Below are 15,417 nucleotides of genomic sequence, written 5' to 3'. Positions count from 1 at the left end.
CAAAATAGACACCAGCAGCCAGTATAAAAGTGGTTAATTCTTTGGTTGGTAAAAGCTAGCTGAAAAGTCAATTGATTGGCCAATTTTTATTCCAAAACTTATATAAACCAATCAGATCTTTTTAAAGTGTAAACTAACCGAAAGATAAACTTTGGACATTTTAACTAAGTTCTATACCGTCAATGACTGGTTATGCATGTTAATTTTATGAGACAAAAGTGGTTATAAGACACAGGCAAAAAAGTCTGTGAAAAACTCGAGAAAAAAACTTTTAATGTATGTTATGGGTTTAAGGACGCATTGAAATAATGTTAAAATCGTCTGCCTCCATTGGCCACCATGTTTGTTGACAGTGATGATTTTTTTTTCGTGAAAATGCCATGGTTATTTTAAACCATGTAATACTAATGCCAAGCAAAATAATCTTTCTGACAGTGTATTGTTAACGATTACCTGTCAAGATTGAATATTTTATAAGCAAAAACCTTAACTTGTACGTGTTTGTTCTCAAAATGTCAACAGCTATAAAGAATGTGACAAATTGCAAACAAACAAGACTATTATAGCAACAGTTTGTACTATTGGTATGTTAAACTGCTTAAAGGCAGTGCCAGTTTTCACACCTTATCATACCACTGACAAAAAACCAACATCAACAGTGCACAGCTTTGCTTCCTATGTGCATGTTTAATTATTGTTTTATACAAAATAATATTGAATAAGTTTATTCGTACATATAATGAAAAATTAAAATAAAAAATGTTTTACAATACACCGTTTCCTGATCTTCACTTGTTCACTTTAACCTGTATAAACTTAATGGAGATGATGTGAATTACATCCCTTTCTTCATAAATCTAAACAAAATAGGTTTGTCACCATTTATTTCTCTGAAGAGCCAATTTTGGCCTGACATCAACCTCGAATTATTTTTTTCAAAAACTTGTTACTGTTTGTAAGACGCAGGCATTTTTTTACATCGAAATCTGAGTGGAAAATGTGCATCTTATAACAGTCATTTACGGAACAATTGGCTGCTGTTTTGGTTTTTGCCAATGTTATGGTGTCCAAGAAATCCTTTAAGCTATTAGCTTTTGTTAGAATGAAGCAAAAAGAAAAACCCTAGGCATAACTTAATATTTTTTTGACTCACCATTGTAGGCCCTGCGGCGGGTGAAGATGGACCACTTCTTCAACAGTGTAGCTTGCCTAATGTCCAACCTCCTGCGCAGCACGGTTAAGAACTCTGTGTACGACCTTGTTGACCTTGTGGAGGAGTACTGGGAAGGGAACCGGTATGACGGGGAGTATAACATCTTCCAGGGCCTCGCACTACCGCATAAAATACACCCTGTCAGGATATTTATGGTAGGATGTTTGGTGTGTTGCAGCAATGATTTCGCATGTCTTCTAGATTCTGTATAGTTTTCATGAGGATTTAGTTTGCTATTTTTTAGATTAAAATGTATTTTTTGGTATGCTTTTTAGTTTTCATACTTCACTTCAAAACACCTTTGATAATAGCAACTAAGGAATATTATTGAGTTTTTATGAAAGTACAGACACCCAGCCTCAAATCTAACAAAGATCAAATGACATTACCTGAACTTATTGGTTAACATCTTGGTAAGCTCATTTCACTTACAGAAAGATGACATGGAGGATGTTGAAGCCATTTTCTCCCCCTCATTCCCGGACATCTGTGACTTCTTCTACGCGATTATCGACTTCATGGTGATCAGTGTTGCCGAGCTGCCACGCATTGAACACCTGTTGTTTGAAGCGGTGGAGAATCTTGACATCACTTTCATCAAAACTGTTGCTGTGGGGGAAGAGATTATTGTGGAGGCAAAGGATAGGATCAAGACGGTCATCTACGCAAACAGCCACGGCCCTCAGAAGTAGGTTTAATTGGCATGTCTTGGACTATTTTATTTAATATAAAAAGATAAAAACATTTATAAGAAAATGTAAAATAAGAGTTGTAAATATTTCTAATATACCTTCAACAATGCCATTAACACCATTTTCCATCCTTCCTGCCAGATACCGGTCAATCTACAAGCCCTACAAGCACCTGTTGTCTGTTGAGGCTGACAAGAAGATTGATAAGTTCCTGAGTCGGGACCGCTCCCTCCGCGAGTATACCAAGGAGATTGAGACACTCAAGAAAATGGCCAATGACATTGCTTCCTTCCCAGTCCTTGTGCCCATGTACTTCTTCCTGCTGGACTGCACTCAGTTCAACCAGGTTGGGAGGGAGTGAATTATGTTTTGCACATATATATAATCATAATTGGTGTAGTTTTTAGCTCTACTGGCCAAAGGCCAGAAGAGCTTATGCGATGGTAATGTGTACGTAGTATGTGCGTCCGTGCGTTCGTGCGTCTGTAAACAATTCCTTGTTAACACGATACAGCCTTCAGTTTTTATTATATCTCGATGAAACTTGTACAGTATCTACATATCCATTAGAGCTCGGTTCCTTTCGAAAACTAGCTAGATCTGCCCATGCATGCCTAGATTAGGGGCCTTGAAATGATTAGATTATGGGCCTTGATAGTATTAAAAAAATGCTATTGTGTAAAAAAATGCTTGCGAACATGATACAGTCTTCAGTTTTGACTGTATCTCGGTGAAACTTGTACAGTATTCAGATATCCATAAGAGGTTGGTTCTTTTCGAAAACAGTGATGTTGACCACACAAACCCAGCCAGTAGAGCATAGGCCCTTTTGGGACTCTTGTTAATTATGTCATTCAATTTTGATCATTCTGATGAACAAGATTATATATTTTTTCAATCTAAATGTATGTTGAACAATACAAATGTTCAAGGTGTTGTTCCAACATCACAGAATCAAGCCAAACCTTTGAATCCTTTGTGATATCTTAATAATGTAATCAAAATGTAAGGCTCATAACATTGCATAAGGTAAGATTTTGTTATGCACCTCAACCTTCTCAGAAAAATGTTGTTTACAGTATTTGTCTTTTTTATGCATTTGAATAATATTTGATAATTTACTTTTCACAGTGGATGATAGACAGATCCTGTCGGCTTGTTCAGCGAATGGTGGACAACATTATATCTATTAGCGAAAAGTTCAACAGAAAAATCTGCAGCCAATACGACGGTATTGTGAAAAGCATTACAAATCAGTCTGAGAAAACAGATGAGCTTGTGGCGCAGATGAAATATGTGGAGAGTCTTCGGGCCGGAGAACTCCTTCGGCTCAAGGTCAGTAGATCCTTACAAATATACAAGTACTTTGAAAGTTCAGCAATATGCTAAAGTTATTAACAGATGTTATCCAGTGATGAAAAAGATCAGTCCTCAACATCATTATAATTGTTGTGACAACATTCAAGTAATACCTAAACTCTTGCCCCCAACCCTCATTTCCTATACCATCTTAGAGAATCAGATTGTATCTGCAGGGAACTAAGTGATTCTCATTTACTACTGCTGGTAACCAAAGATGACACTCTTCTCAACAACACCCTCACCAGTGTCAGATTTTCATGCAACTCTTTCTTACTACTACAGGAGAAGCAGGAGGTGGCTGCGGGCAATCTGTTGTTTCTCATGAACTACGGCGACCTGCCTAAGGATGATATTCTACTCAACAACAACACTTTCTCCTGGGCTGAGAGAATCATGCCTATGATCACCAGCACGTAAGGGATTGTAGCTTCCATTTAGCATTGATTTGTATGCTAATGAGATTTTTAAGAAAGCTAGAAAATATTTTTTCTTAACATATGACCTCATTTTGTAATGGTGTCCACAACAGAAGTTTATTTTGAATTAAACCAAATAAAGTGCTTTGAGAATTGCATTATTTTTTGTATAGATTTGAATATTCATTTATTATTTAATCACTTTTCCAATTTTACTCTTAACTGAAATACTTTTAAGAGGTTTGCAGTTTAGATCACTATAAATTATTAATACACTTATAGCACATGCTTGTGTTTTTTAATCATAATGTCATTGAAATTTATATCCCACAGAGAGTTGAAGTTGCAGCGGGAGCATGACTACTACAAGAACAAGCTGTTTGAATGGCAGCGCAACTTCCAGACACAGCTCGACGAGGTCGCCAAGAAACTTAAGGACTTCTCGCAGAAGAACGTGATGGGACAGGCTGACCAGTACGTGGCAGAGTTACGCGACATGCAGAGCAAGATTGACTTCTTCCAGGAGGAGGTGGGCTAAAATTGGATCGTTTATGGCTTTGTTTAGTCAATACCTTTAAAATACATGAAAAAAACAGTTTATCTAACTTAAATTTACCTTTATTCAAATTGTTATAAACAAAACGTAAACTGAAGATTGACTCAACCTGGTCACTTTCTGGAAAAGAATATGTAGCTTTGTAAGTTAACACTTAATGGATTGAGAACTACGTTTTAGGAATAAAGTAGATTCGAGGCAATAAGTATTACCATACCATTAATCAAATTGTCACATGAATTTTATGGGTTTTTTTTTCAGAAAGCATTGATCAACAGAGAAGAGAATCTGTTGGGTATCGAGACGATCACGCCCTACCCACAGATCCAGGAGTTCATTGTACAGAAGGAGCCGTTTGACAAACTGTGGAACACTGCAGTACACTTCCACACCCAGTATGATAACTGGATCGACGGTCCCCTGCTCAACGTGAATGCTGAAGTTGTAGAGGAGGAGGTGGGTGGGATGTTGGGTTTTATGATATTTTTTCAAACGATTGACTGATCAAATTATGGAAATGTAGGATGTATGTTTTTTTGGAACATTTCTGAAACGTCTTTTATTAAAAAGATTAAAACTGTGTGTGTCTAATATATTATTGAAAGCCAACATTCTCTGTACTCTTATTACCTTCTAATTGATTTCTTTTAAACTGCAAAAGACATTATAATTTTATCATCTGTTAATGACTTGGCAATGGCAGTCTTTTAAGATAATGATTTAGTAATTAGGCATTGAATTGACAGTATCTTTATGTCAGCTATAAATATTTTGCACTTTTCAACAAGTCTGAAATCAGCTATTTTCTTTCACAGATCCAACAATTATGGAAGACAGTGTATAAGCTGATCAAGAATTTTGCTCAACAAGAACTGTGGGGCCCAAAGAAGGCCGCTGGCAACATCAAAACCAAACTGCAGCAGTTCCAGATCAACCTGCCACTGATAAATGCCCTGTGTGTCCCGGGGATGAAGGACCGACACTGGGCCATGATGTCTGAGAAAGTCGGCTACAACATCACACCCACAGAGGACACTAAGTTAAAGGAAGTGTTGAACCTCGGCCTTGAGAAATACCTTGACAAGCTACAGTCCATCTCCTCACAGGCCAGCAAGGAGTTTGCTCTCGAAAATGTGAGTAGGCCTTCATGAGAAAACGTTTTTGCTGTTGCTTATAAATCATGTCTTAGATAAGTGTGTTGTAATATTTTTTAAGTGATCAGATTTGTTTTTTAGTCAAGTAGATTTTAAAAATGTTCTTTGCAACAAAATTAATCATAATGGAATTGAATTATTACTATTTTAAAGTATTCAAATTGTTCTTTTGATTAGACCTGTGCAATAAACTATTTAGAGAAAAGAATCCAAGAACAGTCTAACTGTTCCATTATTTCTTATGGGATGCTTTATATATACATTTATTATGCTTCCTGCTTCCAAAATGAAATGTTATTCTCTTTTATTCTTTCAAGGCCTTGAAGAAGATGAAGGGAGACTGGAAGAACATGTTATTCACGTTTGTACCGTACAAGGACAGTGGTATCAGTATCCTTGGAGCGCCGGACGATGTACAGGTATGTAAAGTGGAGATGAGATGAGGACTTAATTGATGGGAAGGAGGAAGTTAATTGTGTTGCATGAGCATGCTATGCTGTCTGTTTGCTTAAAGTGACACTCTTATTCAAAATCAATACATACACATGTATAACAAGCATACATTTAGACTGATAAATCTTTAACTACTAACTAAATAATGCATTTATGGAAAATATTAATTACTGATAACAAGATTGTAACCTTGTATTTAATAGCAAAAAGCGCAAAAATATTAAATGATTGGTGAATGCTAAGATTTACATTGATCTACTATAGTCTTATGAGGTAGGAATATAGTGTATTATGCACATTTCATTCAAATTAAACTCTGTATCCTCTATAAGAACCATTGTTTTTGACATTTAGTCATCCTTTTTGAAATATTAAAACAATAATTATTATTATTAATTGTTTTACATCTTTTATGGGAGTAATAGTGCATGTTTAAACATGTGTTAATAGTGTTACTTGTGGCCAGATTGAGACTGTCATTCTGTAACCTTGAGTCCTGTTGTCTTAAAAGTTTGTATGAAATTAATGAAAAAGTATGCTTTTCTCTTATTATTTATTTTAAAAACTTCTAACAAAAAATATATGAGAATATTTCTAAACATAATAATTATGAAATGTTTACTGTTAAATCTGGCTATAGGTGTTGCTGGATGACCACATAGTGAAGACCATGACGATGAAGGGCTCCCCTTTCATTGGTCCATTTGAAGAGGAGATCAACCAATGGGATGCCATGCTGGTAGGTTCACAGTGACTTGAAAAATTGGGAATACTTTAGTATACACATGCAAATACCTTACTTGTCTGGTTTTTGAAGGAAACAGTCTAGGTATTGTAGTCAGTCATCGGTGTCATTATGTGCAATTCTTTAATCGTGCCATAACAATTGTTCAAGATATTCAAATAAAACTTGGATACAATGCTGCCAGAGACAAAAGGAACAGATGAAGAGGTTGTTTGTTTTAGAATAAAAGAATTTAAATGCAAATTCATAAACAATTGATTGGCTGACTTCAATCCCAACCATCTATTATCCAAATGTGTTTGAAGCCTTGTTTTAACAATATATGTTCATAATTTTCACTTTAATAGTACATGTATACTATTCCCCATGTTTCAGCACCGTATGAAGGACACGCTGGACTCGTGGTTGAAGGTCCAGGCAGCTTGGCTCTATCTGGAGCCCATCTTTGGCTCCGAGGATATCCGCAGTCAGATCCCCGTCGAGGGACAGATGTTTGTGGAGGTGGACGGGCACTGGTGGGTGTTTGTTTTCAAAATAGTTCTGATGTTTTAACATATGTTTGTTACTTAAACTTCAATAAGGATCAATTGTATATATCTGATATGTAGATGTAGAACTATTTTCATGTGACATTTTTATGAAAACGCTACCAAAATTACTTATCTGATGTAGAAAATCAAAAATAAGTGTGCTGAGGAAAACTGATCAGATGTAAGATGTGGGTATATTTCACTTTTCTATACTGCAGGAAAACTATAATGGAGAATGCAGTGAAGAACACAGAGGCCCTGGTGGTTGTATCCCAGGAGAACATGCTCGAGAGACTCAAACACTCTGAGGTATACACTTTTCTTGCATCAAGACATTTAATGTGGTGATTTACTTATCAATTAATTCAATAAAACAACACAATTATGGTGATTTAAATGTTATAGGATACACTTATACTGGGTTAGGTCTTGGATAAATGGAAACAAATAAATATAAGATTTTTTTAACACTTTAATCAATTTAATATTAGAGCATGCTGGATGATATCCAGAGAGGACTGAACAACTATCTCGAGAAAAAGAGACTTTTCTTTCCAAGGTAAGCCTTTCTGGAGGTTGTTTAGTTCAGAGTAACTGACACTATTTTATAAAGAGAAAACAGTCTTAGTTTCAACTTGCAGACATATTTTCTATTTTGAACACTGAAGTTACTATATGATCAGATAAGAATGCTGTAATAATAACCCTTGTTAAGACACTATACTGTATTTATAACTCTCCCAATATCTCTATCCTGTATTTGTAACCCTCACAATGTCACTATCCTGTAAGCCTTGCAAAGTTTCTATGCTGTATTTGTAAGCCTCACAATGTCTCTATCCTGTAAGCCTTGCAAAGTCTCTATGCTGTATTTGTAAGCCTCACAATGTCTCTATGCTGTATTTGTAAGCCTCACAATGTCACTATCCTGTATTTGTAAGCCTTGCAATGTCGCTATGCTGTATTTGTAAGCCTTGCATTGTCTCTATGCTGTATTTGTAAGCCTTGCAAAGTCTCTATGCTGTATATGTAAGCCTCACAATGTCACTATCCTGTATTTGTAAGCCTCACAATGTCACTATCCTGTATTTGTAAGCCTTGCAATGTCGCTATGCTGTATTTGTAAGCCTTGCATTGTCTCTATGCTGTATTTGTAAGCCTCACAATGTCACTATCCTGTATTTGTAAGCCTTGCAGTCTTTATGCTGTATTTTTAACCCTGCAACATCACTATGCTGTATTTGTAAACCTTGCATGTTTCTATGTAGTAACAAATGTATTGAAGTACTTGTTTCAGAATTAAATAAAAAGCATAAACAAATAGTTGAGATACTGAGATAGTTGACATAGTCTGTTATGTTTTCAAGGTTCTTTTTCCTGTCCAATGACGAACTGCTGGAGATTTTATCAGAGACAAAGGACCCACTGCGGGTCCAGCCGCACTTGAAGAAATGTTTTGAGGGTATTTCCCAGCTGTCATTTGATCCTGACAAGGTCATCACTGCAATGGAGTCTGCGGAGAAGGAAGTCGTACAGTTCAGTGAGACCATCAGACCAGCTGATGCTAAAGGGCTTGTGGAGATATGGCTCTCCCAGGTTAGTATCTAGTGGAATTAGTTCTGTTACTACGGTTATGTGAATTTATGATTTTTTTGCAATGTTTGAAGAAGTTATACTGTTGTTTCTGGAACACCAGATAAACATTTCCTGTAAATAAGGCTGCTCTCAAAATTTACGACTGGCGCCCCCTCCCCCTTGCCAGATTGTTCATGCGCAACACCACCATTTTTATTTCTTAATAAGATAAATAATGAAATTATCTTAGAAAATGGCTTTTAAAGAGCAAGTATTTGACTTCAACATTGAACTAAATTAATTTTAAGATGTGCAAGAAAAATAATCAATCATGTTATCGGCAAGCTTCCCCACATGTCTTTGGGTCAGATATTTTATCTGGACCAGAAAGGCATTACAGTTCATCTCTTAGATACTGTTATCTCATTATTTGTTTCAAAATAGTTTTATATGCATTTCCCTTCTTAAATTTGAAAACCTGTTATGATTTTACCTCAAAGCTGCTGTATTTTATTGCCAGGTTGAGCAGAAGATGAAGCAAAGTCTGCGTGAGGTGAGCTTAAAGGCAACAGACGCATACACGAAGATCCCACGGAGGGAGTGGGTATTACAGTGGCCCGGTCAAGTGGTCCTGGCTGCCTCACAGATACACTGGACAGCAGAGGTCACCCAGGTAAATCTCATAACTTATACAGGATATTTAGTTATTTTTTTTTCCATTTCAAGTAATGATTATTGTTGAAGACACATCTTTGTGCTGTGATATTTATAAAAAATAAAATGTTAGATGTGTGAAATTTTTCATTCTAAGATTTTTTAAATCACTGGTATAGGCTTAATATGTACTATTCTGTTGTAAAATTAATCTGAGCAAACAAACAAACATATAATCCAGGTAAAGTTACTTGTGACACATATTTGACTATGACAGGCTATCAATGGCCAGTTCCTGGGTCCGTACCTGCAGAAGAGTAACAAGCAGATCGATGAGATTGTTAGCATGGTGAGGGGCTCACTCACCAAGATGGCTCGCATAACTCTTGGGGCCCTCATTGTGATTGATGTTCATGGTATGCCTATTCTGTTGTACATACATGATATATATCTAATCCGCAATAAGTAGAAGTCTATAGGGTGGATGTAATTTTTAATTGAAAAGAACATGGTGAAGATCACTGCTTGTATATATGCAAAACTTAAAAATGCCAATTTCCTGATAATGAAAAATAAAAAACTGTTTTGTTGCAATGCATTTATAATGTATCTGTTTATAGCTCGAGATGTGGTACAGAACCTGGTAGACATAGAGATCAAGGCTCCCCTGGACTTTGCCTGGATCTCCCAGCTGCGTTACTACAGAGAGGAAAGCCTCATCAATGTCCGGATGATCACCACCACGGTCGCATATGGTTATGAGTATCTAGGCAACACAGGTCGGCTGGTGATCACACCCCTGACTGACCGCTGCTACCGTACACTGATGGGGGCACTGCTGTTGAACCTGGGTGGGGCACCTGAGGGGCCGGCAGGGACAGGGAAAACTGAGACATCCAAGGATCTTGCCAAGGCTGTGGCTAAACAGGTAGGAGCTTGAACTGTTAGTCAGGGGATGCCAATCTCTGTCACAGTTGTTTTAGTGCTAACCTGTGTTTCAAAATATATCTTTGTAGTTAATTGAAGATTTTTTTAAAGAAATATGTCTTCTTAGTTTATTGCAATTTGTACTGGATATGTTTACACTGTGTACATAAATGAAATTATTGAGATCAATTGAATATACCATTGTATGTTTCTTTCCTGCCCAGTGTGTGGTGTTCAACTGTTCTGATGGCCTTGACTACCAAGCCATGGGCAAGTTTTTCAAGGGCCTTGCTCAGGCTGGGGCCTGGGCGTGCTTTGATGAGTTCAACAGGATTGAACTGGAGGTAACACTTGACATTGATTTGAATTTCTAGTAATGAAGACTGTCAATGGATATACATAACTTAGAATTATGATCTATGTTATCGTTTTTATTTTCGAACAAAATCTGGAAAATCATGCAAATCATTATTGCCCATGTAAATGTAAGACATGTTTAGAGATTATCAATGATTTTAAGTAATTTGAAGATTTAGTTCTGTCTTTCACTTTTTTTATGATGTCTTAAAGACGTTGTCTGTGTTAACCTACATGTACATGTAGCTGAGCTTACATTGTCACATATAACATGTGTGTATACAATGATGTGCTTGTCATTCACCAGGTATTGTCAGTCATAGCCCAGCAGGTACAGACCATCCAGCGAGCTATTGCAGAGCAGCTCACCATGTTTGTATTTGAAGGAACAGAGATCTCCCTGGACCCTACATGTACAATCTTCATCACCATGAACCCCGGATATGCCGGCAGGGCAGAGCTGCCGGATAACCTCAAGGTTGTACGCCTAAAAGATTCTTTGTGTCAGATTTTGATCAGAAAAATCTCATTTGAGAAGTAACATAATGATAAATGATGAAAATAACAAAATGTTAGAATTATCTGAAAAAAAAATAATTATAAATTGTTCTTGCTTTACACTGTGAAATACCTTTTTACATTTGAGAGCATAATTAAAAACTGGTAATAGGTTTGTTAAAATGACATTAAACATTCATTTGAAGGTGTTATTCCGTACTGTTGCCATGATGATCCCTGACTACGCGATGATTGCGGAGATCTCGCTGTACTCAATGGGTTTTGTGGATGCTCGGAGCCTCTCCACCAAGATTGTGGCCACTTACAAGCTGTGCTCAGAGCAGCTCTCTTCCCAGCACCATTACGACTACGGGATGCGGGCGGTGAAGTCTGTTCTCACCGCTGCGGGGAACCTGAAGATCAAGTATCCGGAACAGAGAGAGGATGTGCTGGTGTTGAGGTCCATTAAGGACGTGAACCTTCCTAAGGTATTTACTGTAAAAGATGTTAAGAACTAATTCTTAGCCATTCAAATAAGCTCACAAACAGTGGTATCAGGCATTAAGCTTCAAAATGTTTAGCGCTTTCATAGTAATCTGAAATTAAAAAAACCAAACTTTTATAATCTTCTGTAGAGTTTTATTAACATGAAAATATCCCGCAACCAATACACAGTTTAAATTGAAAGTCATTACAAGGATACTAGATTTTAACAGTGGCAGAAGAACCCAAGATAAAATTTTTAAAGGACTCAAAACAATGGATCCAGCTGTTAGGTTATATTTCATATCTACTTGCTTTCCCTATCCTAGTTCCTCTCCCATGACATCCCGCTGTTTGAGGGGATCATCTCTGACCTGTTCCCTGGGGTGGAGCTACCCAAGCCAGAGTATGATGCCCTCGAGGCCGCTCTCATCAAGCAGATAGAGGCACGAGACCTGCAGGCTGTACAGTATTTCATTGACAAGATCATACAGGTAACTGTAGAGGAGAAGTGGCTGGCCTTACTATTGCAATATGTATAAGCATGGTGAAAAATTAAGATAATGCTATTGTATCAAGAAATATGTAATATGATAACATATTTGATAGAAGACATGACAGTGTTCTTAGCATAAATAGAAAAATGTTAACTTTCAGATTGTCTTAGAACACATCTGGCCAAGCTTCATGCCAGTTATGTTATGTATTGTTCACCAAGGTAATTTCCTCTCAGGTGTATGATATGATCCTGGTTCGTCATGGCCTCATGATTGTGGGGGACCCATTGGCTGGGAAGACCTCCTCATTCACTGTTCTAGCAGAGGCCCTAGCTGACCTGCATAGCCAGGGACTCATGGAGGAGTTTGGGGTATGAAGAAGCACTTCATGGTTTACTTCTTTGCTTGTTTGTGTTTAACTTGAAAACAATAATTTATATATAGTATGTAATTTTAAATTACAAGTAAGTTTGATTTCTTTCCTTGAAAAAAAAAGAGTTTTATGCATTTTCTTTTTTAATGATACTAGTTACCTTAAGCAACATAACGATAAGTCAAGATTAGGCTAACTGAATGTTTATGTCCATGAAGGTATGGCGCCGCATAATCAACCCTAAGGCGGTGACCATGGGTCAGTTGTATGGACGGTTTGACCCAGTCTCCCATGAGTGGACAGATGGTGGGATACTTGTTTAAACTTACATTAGTTTAGTTATTTATTTATTTTTATCTGTGAAGAAGTTCAAGTAACTCATATTTTTAGTGAATTTTTAATATATTCTGGTTAAAGCATTGTAACACATTTGAATACAATTCATAAATCACGATTGATATGATGCTTATATCACATATCTGTTTTCAACTGGGTTACAAGTTTGTGTAGCAAAGGAATCTAAATCCACAAGTCTATGTTTCCAGGGCTTTTCAGTTTTTCATTGGTTTAACAGTAATAAAAGAATATTCAAATCAGGGAAATATAAAATACAATGTCAACAACCTATAATGACATTGGCTTGTATTTTATGTCATTAGGCATTCTGGCAAACACATTCCGCGAGCATGCCTCCAGCACGACTCATCACAGGAAGTGGATAATCTTTGACGGTCCGGTGGATGCCGTGTGGATTGAAAACATGAACACTGTGCTGGATGATAACAAGAAGGTGAGGACTTGGGCAAGAGTGTTGATCACAGTTTTCTAGTTTAATAATAAAAACAATTTCTTTGAGGACTGCAGGAACATTTTCTATTCATTCAGAGAACTGTTTAAGAATCAAAAGAAACTGATGTATTTATCTGGGCTACTATGAGCTAATGAACACTCCACTTCCACATATTTCCATTACAGTTGTGCCTGATGAGTGGTGAGATCATCCAGATGAGCAACAAACAGAACATGATCTTTGAGCCCCAGGATTTGGAGCAGGCCTCCCCAGCCACTGTCAGCAGGTAAGACATGGTCTTTGAGCCCCAGGATTTGGAGCAGGTCTCCCAAGCCACTGTCAGCAGGTAAGACATGGTCTTTGAGCCCCAGGACTTGGAGCAGGCATCTTCAGCCACTGTCAGCAGGTAAGACATGTTCTTTGAGAACCAGGACTTGGAGCAGGCCTCCTCAGCCACTGTCAGCAGGTCTGACATGGTCTTTGAGCCCCAGGACCTGGACCAGGCCTCCTTGGCCACTGTCAGCTGGCCTGACAAGGTCTTTGAGGCCAGAAATTGGAGGTGCCATCCATTGTCAGCCAGTAAAACATGGTCTTTGGGTCCTAGAACTTGGAGCAGGATTCCCCAGCCACAGTCAGCAGGTAAGACATGGTCTTTGAGAACCAGGACTTGGACAAGGCCTCCTCGGTAAGACATGTTCTTTGAGAACCAGGACTTGGAGCAGGCCTCCTCAGCCACTGTCAGCAGGTCTGACATGGTCTTTGAGCCCCAGGACCTGGACCAGGCCTCCTTGGCCACTGTCAGCTGGCCTGACAAGGTCTTTGAGGCCAGAAATTGGAGGTGCCATCCATTGTCAGCCAGTAAAACATGGTCTTTGGGTCCTAGAACTTGGAGCAGGATTCCCCAGCCACAGTCAGCAGGTAAGACATGGTCTTTGAGAACCAGGACTTGGACAAGGCCTCCTCGGCCACTGTCAATAGGTAAAAAATTATCTTTGAGTTCACCAGGACCTGGAGCAGGCCTCCTCGGCCACTGTCAGCAGATAAGACACACCCTTCTTTTTAGTTTCTTATACAACCAAACCTTAGAAAGATACAAAAAAGTAGCGTTTAAGAGGTTACACGACTTGCAACAAAACGCTTAAAAACTGAATGTTTTTTTGTGACTTGTGAGAAATTAGTAAAATTTATACCTCATTTCAAAGAGCCTTTATCTCTCTCAATTATTGACTGTTCAGTTAAAAAGTGAAAAAGGTAAATTATTGGTTTAATAAAATTGTTTCTCTTTAAATGCCTCCCCTAATCCCCTCCCCTGGTTTTGTGTTCAGGTGTGGCATGATCTACATGGACCCCCTACAGCTGGGCTGGGAACCACTGGTCAAGTCCTGGATGAACACTAGTCTCGTCGACCTGAAACTCAACCAGGAACAGAAAGATACTATACAGGTATGTTGTGCAGCATTTTAAGGCAATATGATTGAGTATATCCCACATGATATATATATTCCCTGCCTATGTTTGCAAGTCTTAAAAAGCTCATCAAAGAATGGTCTAATTTTTTATTTTTTATTATTAAAGCTGTTGAAAACTGAAATTGAAGGAAGGAAATTGACATCTGCTATTGTCACATCCAAATTTACATAATTGTTGTGTACCTGATAGCCGCTGCATGTAATTTTACTATGTGACATTGTAGATGTTGTTTGAGTGGTTATTGCCGCCGTGCCTGAACTATGTGACCAAGTACTGCAAGCACATCCTGGTTTGCCATCAGATGCACCTCACAGCCAGCATGGTCAAACTATACCACTGTCTCCTACAGGACGTCAAGTAAGATCAGGATTATATAATTTGTTTATTTTTGTCTGTTTTTGCTTTTACAAGGACATAGTGTTAAGCAGTTACATTTTTTTATATTTCTTTACTCAGAATTATTTCTCCAAGGCCCATTTGATTGCACACATTCTTCAAAACCTGAGCCAGCACTCTGACAGCCTTTAATTGCTGAGAATTTGCTAGATCCCAACACGCAATACCAGAACATGCAATTAATAACTGGTTCCTTTTCTTAGGCAGCAATTTTCAGACTTTATGACTTTTATATAAGGGCATTATTTCTTTAATGAGAAAATCAGACAGGTTGAA

General features: G+C 37.8%; 1 protein-coding gene across 4 annotated transcripts in view; it reads left to right on the top strand.

The window, feature by feature from the left end:
* The window catches only part of LOC128216541 (dynein axonemal heavy chain 3-like), a 91,143-nt gene that overhangs the window by 32,175 nt on the left and 43,551 nt on the right, over nucleotides 1-15,417 (top strand). For all 4 annotated transcript variants that reach the window (XM_052923138.1, XM_052923137.1, XM_052923136.1 and 1 more), the window contains exons 12-38: nucleotides 1,162-1,368; nucleotides 1,648-1,901; nucleotides 2,047-2,251; nucleotides 3,037-3,240; nucleotides 3,550-3,680; nucleotides 4,017-4,212; nucleotides 4,501-4,695; nucleotides 5,055-5,372; nucleotides 5,711-5,812; nucleotides 6,487-6,585; nucleotides 6,967-7,106; nucleotides 7,340-7,430; nucleotides 7,613-7,680; nucleotides 8,489-8,717; nucleotides 9,217-9,369; nucleotides 9,628-9,766; nucleotides 9,971-10,278; nucleotides 10,502-10,621; nucleotides 10,942-11,112; nucleotides 11,339-11,620; nucleotides 11,945-12,109; nucleotides 12,349-12,483; nucleotides 12,704-12,791; nucleotides 13,145-13,275; nucleotides 13,461-13,561; nucleotides 14,601-14,718; nucleotides 14,969-15,102. In XM_052923138.1, coding sequence (XP_052779098.1) covers nucleotides 1,162-1,368; nucleotides 1,648-1,901; nucleotides 2,047-2,251; nucleotides 3,037-3,240; nucleotides 3,550-3,680; nucleotides 4,017-4,212; nucleotides 4,501-4,695; nucleotides 5,055-5,372; nucleotides 5,711-5,812; nucleotides 6,487-6,585; nucleotides 6,967-7,106; nucleotides 7,340-7,430; nucleotides 7,613-7,680; nucleotides 8,489-8,717; nucleotides 9,217-9,369; nucleotides 9,628-9,766; nucleotides 9,971-10,278; nucleotides 10,502-10,621; nucleotides 10,942-11,112; nucleotides 11,339-11,620; nucleotides 11,945-12,109; nucleotides 12,349-12,483; nucleotides 12,704-12,791; nucleotides 13,145-13,275; nucleotides 13,461-13,561; nucleotides 14,601-14,718; nucleotides 14,969-15,102 — 4,484 coding nt within the window. The remainder of the gene's footprint in view (nucleotides 1-1,161; nucleotides 1,369-1,647; nucleotides 1,902-2,046; nucleotides 2,252-3,036; nucleotides 3,241-3,549; nucleotides 3,681-4,016; nucleotides 4,213-4,500; nucleotides 4,696-5,054; nucleotides 5,373-5,710; nucleotides 5,813-6,486; nucleotides 6,586-6,966; nucleotides 7,107-7,339; nucleotides 7,431-7,612; nucleotides 7,681-8,488; nucleotides 8,718-9,216; nucleotides 9,370-9,627; nucleotides 9,767-9,970; nucleotides 10,279-10,501; nucleotides 10,622-10,941; nucleotides 11,113-11,338; nucleotides 11,621-11,944; nucleotides 12,110-12,348; nucleotides 12,484-12,703; nucleotides 12,792-13,144; nucleotides 13,276-13,460; nucleotides 13,562-14,600; nucleotides 14,719-14,968; nucleotides 15,103-15,417) is intronic.

This window comes from Mya arenaria, chromosome 14 (genome assembly GCF_026914265.1).
Source record: "Mya arenaria isolate MELC-2E11 chromosome 14, ASM2691426v1".
In the NCBI taxonomy this organism is placed as follows: domain Eukaryota; kingdom Metazoa; phylum Mollusca; class Bivalvia; order Myida; family Myidae; genus Mya; species Mya arenaria.
This window is presented reverse-complemented; position numbering and strand designations above follow the sequence as displayed.